At 45.7% G+C, this 8,255-nt stretch overlaps 1 protein-coding gene across 1 annotated transcript in view; it reads right to left on the bottom strand.

Annotated features, from left to right (window-relative positions):
• Window positions 1-7,468, bottom strand: part of LOC107299401 (syntaxin-4-like) — a 31,101-nt gene extending 23,633 nt beyond the window's left edge. Inside the window, exons 1-2 of the mRNA XM_015828764.1 lie at window positions 7,314-7,468; window positions 4,153-4,260 (exon numbers count right to left, since the gene is read on the bottom strand). Of these exons, the coding sequence (XP_015684250.1) occupies window positions 4,153-4,260; window positions 7,314-7,343 (138 nt within the window). The 5' untranslated portion in view covers window positions 7,344-7,468. The remainder of the gene's footprint in view (window positions 1-4,152; window positions 4,261-7,313) is intronic.
• Between the last annotated feature and the right edge of the window lie 787 nt (window positions 7,469-8,255).

Below are 8,255 nucleotides of genomic sequence, written 5' to 3' on the forward strand. Positions count from 1 at the left end.
CTCCTGGTGGTCTCACTGCTTGTGACCCTTCGAACATATATATATATATATATATATATATATGTTCGAAGGGTCACAAGCAGTGAGACCACCAGGAGATTAAAAAGTTACAAAAATTTATTGCTATTAAAACATTATATATATTTATTTATCCTATTCACATAGTCAATGTCCTGCTAAAAATAATAAGCCTGATCTACATACTCTCAGCAATCAATGCACTTTTGCTCACCGTCATATTTTTTCTGTCAAAAGTTCTGCTAAACATCTTCCCAAGCACTTAAACTAATCCTGCTTGGGGTGTGTGTGCTGCATTTACACAACTGCATTTTTCTCTAGGTGTAGGAAAATAACAGCATTTTCTTTCTCAAGTCAGATATGAATGCAATATTCACAAATACGTTGAATGGCCACTCCGTATTTTAATTTTTCCCAGGCACACCAACTTAATTGGCAGCTTCACTATTTTTCTACATTATCAAAAGATTTACAGCTTTCTTTTCACCCTTTTTTTGGGGGGGGGGGCACTAACTTTAAAAGCATTTAACTTCACCTTCAACATATCATTGTAATTTCCATACAAATCTATAAAATCCTCCTTCAAGCATTTTCTTATTTTGTCTGCATTCGCCATGATTTTATTTCTTTTTCATGCATATGCAATAATAAATCTGTTCTTAACATATTCAAAATACAGATCTTTTCCTGGGTCTTTGAATGGCTAGATATTCCTGGGTCTTTGAATGGCTCATTTTTTTTTTTTTTGACGGGAGTATTGTTGTACCTTGTTCCAACTGTTGTCCATTGTTCCCCAAAATTCATTACAGATTCTTTTTGTTAACCCCATTCTGTGGACTGTAGCATAATGCCATCCTATTTTCATACATACTCATGGCAATCCAGTAATACCAATACATAATTGCTAACGTACATTTTAACTCTGTCATTCATAATTAAACCCACACCTTCGCTTTTATGCATATATTCATCACCATGGCTCTTTCAGAACACACCCAAGCTTCATTCAGCTCCACTGCACTCTTCTCCCTTTTCTTGATTTCATGAACAGCATAACTACTTTTTTTCTTTCTTTCGAGTTTTGGGACATTTGGGCAGATATGCTATCAGTGGCAACTAAAGTCCCTATCCTATGTAAGATTTGGTATCTATCCTGGAGATTTTGCAAGCCAACAAATTGTTGCCTTCCTCTCACCAGTTAGGAGAGCAATGCAGTGCACCAATAAATTCATGGTACTAATGGACACCAGTCAAAAGAGTTTTAGAAATTTTTCAAGTCATTGGTATTCAAAGGGAATTATGTAAAGAAAATGTGGCTATTACTATAATTCAGGGCTTTTCAACCAGTGGTAGGGGCACCACCTGTGGTACATTGGCACCTGGTAGGTGGTACGCGACCATCCTAGAAATGTGGTAGTAGGGGAGGGGAATGAGCTGAACCGGTGGCAGCACCGCACAAGCCTGAGCGAGATGGCTGGAGCTGCAGGGCTGTCAGGGCTCAGCGGAAGCGCCAGGATCAGTGCTGCTTTCCAGCTGATCGGCGCTTCTTCAAGACTGTCAGGGCTCAGTGGAAGCGCCAGGATCAGCGCCAGGCTCCATCTGGAGCTTGGTGCTGATCGTGGTGCTTCTGCTGAGCCCAGAAGAAGCACCAATCAGCTGGAATGTTGCAGCATCTCCAGGGTCTTTTGATTTACATTCAGATGCTTGGCAACTGATTCATATTTATGACGGTCACAGTGTCCCAGGGTCATGTGAAGTGACCAAAACCTGCTGCAACCACCCAGAAGACGGGGGGAATAAAAACCAAACACCCCCATCCCACCCCCACTGCCAATCCTCAACAGAAATGCTCACAACAATGAAAGCCTCAGATGGGAGGAAGAGGGCCGCCGGGTGGGCAGGCAGGTGTCTTGCTCGGCTGTGGCTTGGGGGGCACTTTTTCAGTGCCATTGTAACTTCGAACAGTCACTAAGCGAACTGTTGTAAGTCGAGGACTACCTGTACTTCATCACTTTTTTCCTTTTTGGGGGGGGTCATCAAGTTTTTGACACCTTGCTAGGCGACTGGTGGTACTCAGATATTGCCATATCCAAAAAGTGGTACAATGGGTGAATAGATTGAAAAGCCCTGCTATAATTCATACCTTTACAATCCTATCAAAATAAATTATCTAATCATCAACCCGACACCCAAATCACGTAGGACTTTGAAAGGATCTTTTTCTTTCCTGTCCTCCCAATGCATTAGAGCAGCAAAACAATGTTTTCTGCAACACTGGACATATCAAGCAATCAAACAGCAGGGTGTTGTGGCCAAAACCTGGCTCACCAGAGCAACCAAATTGCTTTGAAGATACAACATAAACAGATTAAGCGTACAAACAATCACAGTGTACATTGCACTTCCAGCAAAGCACCGGTTGCTTGCTGAGCAGCCCTGAGCAAAAGCAGAACCACAACTTATACATCTTTGGCCTGTTGCATTTTAAAGACCAGGCAAAGAAAGAGGCAGACACAGTGTGAATTACAGCATAACGTTGGAATGTTTTTGGATAAACCCATTCTTCTCATTACTGATCCTTTCCTACTAGGTCAGCATGTTAGCTGTACTAACTTTGAGATACACAGTCAGTGAATATAAATAATCTGGGTTATTTGGGCCTCTGATTCCTGTCCGATTTTCCTCTTGTTGCTACTCAGGATCAATTCAGCTAGCTGTGAATGTTTTCCTGCAAGGGGACTATAAGCAGTTCACAATAGGGGGGAGGGAGGTATCTTATAGCAGGGCTTTTCAACCTTTTCACCCATTGTACCACTTTTCGGATACGGCAATATCCGAGTACCACCAATCGCCTAGCAAGGTGTCAAAAACTTGATGACCCCCTCCAAAAAAGGAAAAAAGTGATGAAGTACAGGTAGTCCTCGACTTACAACAGTTCGCTTAGTGACTGTTCGAAGTTACAATGGCACTGAAAATAGTGCCCCCCAAGCCACAGCCAAGCAAGACACCTGCCTGCCCACCCGGTGGCGCTCTTCCTCCTGTCCGAGGTTTCCATTGTTGTGAGCATTTCTGTTGAGGATTGGCAGCGGGGGTGGGGTGGGGGGTGTTTGGTTTTTATTCCCCCCGTCTGCTGGGTGGTTGCAGCAGGTTTTGGTCACTTCACATGACCCTGGGACACTGTGACCGTCATAAATACGAATCAGTTGCCACGCATCTGAATGTAAATCACAAGACCCTGGAGATAAGGCAACATTCCAGCTGATTGGTGCTTCTTCAGGGCTCAGCAGAAGCGCCAGGATCAGCGCCGAGCTCCAGCTGGAGCCTGGCACTGATCCTGGTGCTTCCGCTGAGCCCTGACAGTCCCGAAGCGCCGATCAGCTGGAAAGCAGCACTGATCCTGGGGCTTCCGCTGAGCCCTGACAGCCCTGCAGCTCCAGGCATCTCTCGCTCAGGCTTGTGCGGTGTTGCCACTGGTTCAGCTCATTCCCCTCCCCCGCTACCACTTTTCTAGGATGGTCGCGTACCACCTGCCAGGTGCCAATGTACCACAGGTGGTACCTGTACCACTGGTTGAAAAGCCCTGTCTTATAGCAGTGGTGGCGAATCTATGGCACGCGTGCCAGAGGCGGCACTCAGAGCCCTCTCTGTGGGCACGCGCGCCGTTGCCCCAGCAGAGTTCACCAGAGTAGCTAGCACGTGGCGTTTGGAAACGATAGGGCAGGAAGTGAGCGAGCAAGCGGCACTGGCCCCCAGGGGATGCCCCAGAGATGGCGAGGGACTGGCCCCGGCCACGCTCACCCAGTCTGCTGTGACCACTGCAGCCACGCCCACCCAGTGGGCCGTGACCCCCCCCAGCCCCTGAGGGCACCACAATGCTGATGCAGCCCTGGCACTTTGCGATAAATAAGTGGGTTTTGGGTTGCAGTTTGGGCACTCGGTCTCTAAAAGGCTCGCCATCACTGTCTTATAGCGTTGGTAGGAAATGCAGTCACGATGTTTAAATGGGCATTTTTAATCACTACAGGAAGAGATGGAGTTTTTACAGAAGACAGAAAAAAATTTCCTTCACTGTTATTTATATAGACATGCACACAGAGAAAACAAAGAAGTGCTCAAGAAAGAAGATCATAATACCATTTGGAAAAATTCATCGGTAGGATCAGGGGAGTTGTGTTTTGCTGATCCACGCTGTATGACAAGAGCCACACGTTCAACATCTTCATTGTCGGATTCATCATCTTTCTGTAGAAAGAAAAATAAACGAAAGAAAGTCAGGTACAGCATGTCTGAGAAAGCACACATACCTCATGCATGGCAGGTACATGTGGCCACAGGGATGCTGCAACACAAGTGCAAGGCCAGATTATAAGACATTTTTTTCAGTGCTGTTGAAATGTCATTAAATAAATGGTTGTTAAGTCAAGGTCCACCTTGAGTTGAATGCTACATTACCTGGACCGTCAATGGATGCAGAAAATGCAAAGTCTTTCCAATCATGTAGTGTCCATCCAGATTTCTGCAGTCCAGTTAATGTAGCCCAGCCCCAGGCACTACTTACTTAACCATTAATCTAGAGTTCGCTTGTAATGACTGAAATGAAACTGGGTTTATTGTATTCCTCTTTCTGGTCGTATAGGCTATAATCTGCAAGGCTTGTGCAGACTTTTGTGTGTGGATTTAGAGGTTAATGCTACTGCTTAACCAAAAAAAAAGTCCACCTTGCTAACCAGTGCTTTTAATGTAGAATTTTATTATTTTATTATAGAATAAATTTATTTTATAGAATTTGGAGGGGGAAAAAATCTGTAGCTGACCTTGGCAACTTGGCATGGTTGGGCTCAGGAATTCTGGGAAGTGAAGTCCACAAGTCTTAAGAGTTGCCAAGTTTGGAAACCGCTCAGCTAAACAATAATAATTTCCTCCCATGGAAATTCTGTGTCACTGCTATAACTCAGTGATCCTCAAACTGTGGTTGCATCAAATACATGTTTTTTTTAGAAGACACCAAGAACTGGCACAGCACATTCTCTTAAGGAATCATGAGTTTCCAGAAGCTAACAAGTCTCCTTTCTCAAAATGTAAGAGAAAGTAGTAGAACTATTACTACTATTTAATTAAGCTAAATGCTTTGGCCAATTAAAACTTTAACCATGTAGTACAATTATCCAACCCTGCTTAATTAGTAGGGTTTTGCGCTAAGAACCACAATTATGTTCTGAGAATAGTTGAATCAATCCCCTCCCTTCCTTTATAAAATTTTAGTAGGCTATCTATTAACTGGAAATAAACCTATTTTTCATCTTATTGTGAAACAAGTACCCTTTCCAACAAAAACCACAGGCAGCTGGAATCAGCTCTCTTCTGGGGTTTAAAAAAAATCACATTTAAAAATGCTTTAAAATAATTATACAGTAGGGCAGCCATGCTGAATCAGTACTTAGTAAAATATTTATTCTGCCACACAGGGATTTAAGAATTTTGGAAGACTAAGGAAAACCCAGAGAGCCAGTTCATGGTATGTTTAAGGCAGGAGTAGACAACCTTGGCTCCTTTATGACTCGTGACTTCAACTCCCAGAATTCCTGAGCCAGCCTGGCTGGCTGAGGAATTCTGGGAGTTGAAGTCACGAGACATAAAAGAGCCAAGGTTGCCTACCCCTGGTTTAAGGCATCACCCCAGAAAATGGGAGCCCATGATTTTTAGTCCATCTCCTGTACATGTTTACTTGAGTGACTTTGAGCCAGTTATTTTCCCTCAGCCTATGAAGGAGGCAATTGCAAACCACTTCCAAAGTCTTGCCCAAAAAACTGCAATGACTTCTCCAGACAGTTGCCAGGAGACAAGACTGAGTCAAAGGGACACACACAAAAGGAAAGTCCACAATACAGGCCTAATGAATATACAGATTTAGTGCCAACTGCTGAGACAACAAAAAGCATGCATAAATAAATGCGTAAATAATTTTATACCAACACATTTACAAACCCCTCCGAGACAAAATTAAAACTTGCCCTTCCACTGCAATCCCATGCCAAAAGACCAGGTCACGCTCACATTCTTATCCTGGAAATCCAGGTCAGCTCTCCCTACTGATGCTAATCGATCACCTTGTCTTTAGATTAGATTGGACAGTGGCAGCTGACCCTTGGCCACCTGGGAATACCTGCTTCACCTGGTGCTTTTACTATTCCTATCAGGGCCCAGCCGGCATCAGCTACACCGTGCAGTGTTCCTCAACCTTGACAATTTTAAGGCATGTGGACTTCAACTCCCAGAATTCCACAGCCAGCGATGCTGGCTGTGAAATTCTGGGAGTTGAAGTCCACATGCCTTAAAATTGTCAAGGCTGAGAAACACTGAGCTACAGGGAGTTGTAGTGCCAAAGATTGAGGACGGCTCCCAAATTTTTCCCCTTTCAAGCTTCTGTCACTTCAGGCTGACAGCCATTCCCTTAACCTAGCGTTTCTGTCAAACCTGGCAACTTTGAAGATGTGTGGACTTCAATTCCCAGAATTCCCCAGCCAGTTGTGGCTGGATGGGGAATTCTGGGAATTGAAGTCCGCACAGTTTGAAGTTGCCAGGGTCCAGAAAACACTGCCTTAAAACTTTCTCTGGGGTGACACTGCCAAGGGAGAGTTGGGGGGGGGAGGGCTGCAACCATGCCAAGAAAAGTAACCAGGGAGGAAGTTGTGTGTGTGTGTGTGTGTGTGTGTGTGTGTGTGTGAATGACACATATAAAGGCTATGGGTCTGTAGAGGATGGGAGAAGGAATGAAGGCAGTGCAGAGGAGGGAGGGGGAAATTGCAGCTAAGGGGCAGAGATCATTGGGAGGCCAGGTGGAAAGAAAGGGGGCGGCCGCCATTTTAAATAAGATTATTGTCACTCTTCCCACTCCTGTGTTGGAAAGAGAAGAGGCAGGTTTTTCTCCATCCCAGCCCGGGAGGACCTTCTATCTGCCCGGGCAGGAAGAGGAAGCAGCCTCAGGCACTGATGATGGAGCCATTAAATGTGGGGGAGAAAGAGGCTGTGTGAATGGGGTCCAGCGGAGAAAGGAAGTTACGAGTCAGGAGGGAAAGGGGAATGGGCCGCAGGTTTGACTCCAGGGGGTGGTGGTGAGAAAAGCCACCCAATTTGCGGAGGGGGCGGGGGAAGGCAGACAGAATAGCCTGGAGGAAGCGGCGGAGGGCAACGCGAAGCCAGAGCGGCCGGTGGCGCGAAGGGAGGGGCAACCGCGACCGTTGTGGGCGGGGCTAAGCCCTGCGTCGTGAAAAGGGGCGCGCGGGCGGCGTTCTCACCTCTCTCAGCTCCTGCGTTCGGTCTCTCATAGCTTTTGTTTCTGTTTTTTTTTTTCACACCTCGGAGATGAACTGGCGAAAGGGCGGGGAAAAGAGGACGGAGGGGACCCAAGGCGCAGGCGCACGAAAGGCTCGCAGACTCTTAGCCGACTCCTCCTTCCTGGCAGCTCGATGGTTCTGTCTTGAGGGCAGGAATCCCCCTCGGCCGGACAACGACTAAGTAGCACACCGTCCCGGTCTGCGCATGCGCACGTACTTCCACCTTTCGAGGGTCCGGTTTTCAGTCTTCCTCCTCCCACCCCCTCCCCAGCCAATAGAGAAACCGAAACAATCAAACCGGAAATATATCAAACCCCAATAATGAACGTAGAACTGTGTGAGAATAGCAAGCTAGACACCGCCGTCCTTTCTCGACCGGAAGTTGGTTCGTAAATCAGGAAGCATTTTCAGACTGTACCGGCTAAAACGTTACTTCGCGGATTTAATATGGCCGTCGCCGGAAGTCCATTTTCCTCATCCGGAGGTCTTTTCAATCGTCTGCTAAAAAGCGCCATAGAGCTACGTAAATTTGCAGAGTGCAAATTTGCCTTTAAGGCTTTTTTCCCTAATATTCCCGGTTTATACGCCAAATAATGCCGGTTTATCTGTAAGATGAACTACTCAAATATATTTTCTTGTCCGAAGTCATTAAGTAACCGCACTGCCAGCCTCTACTTTTAAAGATAAAGTATTGTCAAGCAGTGTTTCTCAACCTTGACAATTTTAAGGCATGTGGACTTCAACTCCCAGAATTCCACAGCCAATGCTGGCTGTGGAATTCTGGGAGTTGAAGTCCACATGCCTTAAAATTGTCAAGGTTGAGAAACACTGACTTACCACAAGTAAAAAAACAACACTAAGCTCTCCTTTCTCACAAAAAGCAAATAGCCGCCTTTCTCCCGC

Source organism: Protobothrops mucrosquamatus, unplaced genomic scaffold, assembly GCF_001527695.2.
Source record: "Protobothrops mucrosquamatus isolate PMUCROS unplaced genomic scaffold, P.Mucros_1.0 scaffold4870, whole genome shotgun sequence".
In the NCBI taxonomy this organism is placed as follows: Eukaryota; Metazoa; Chordata; class Lepidosauria; order Squamata; family Viperidae; genus Protobothrops; species Protobothrops mucrosquamatus.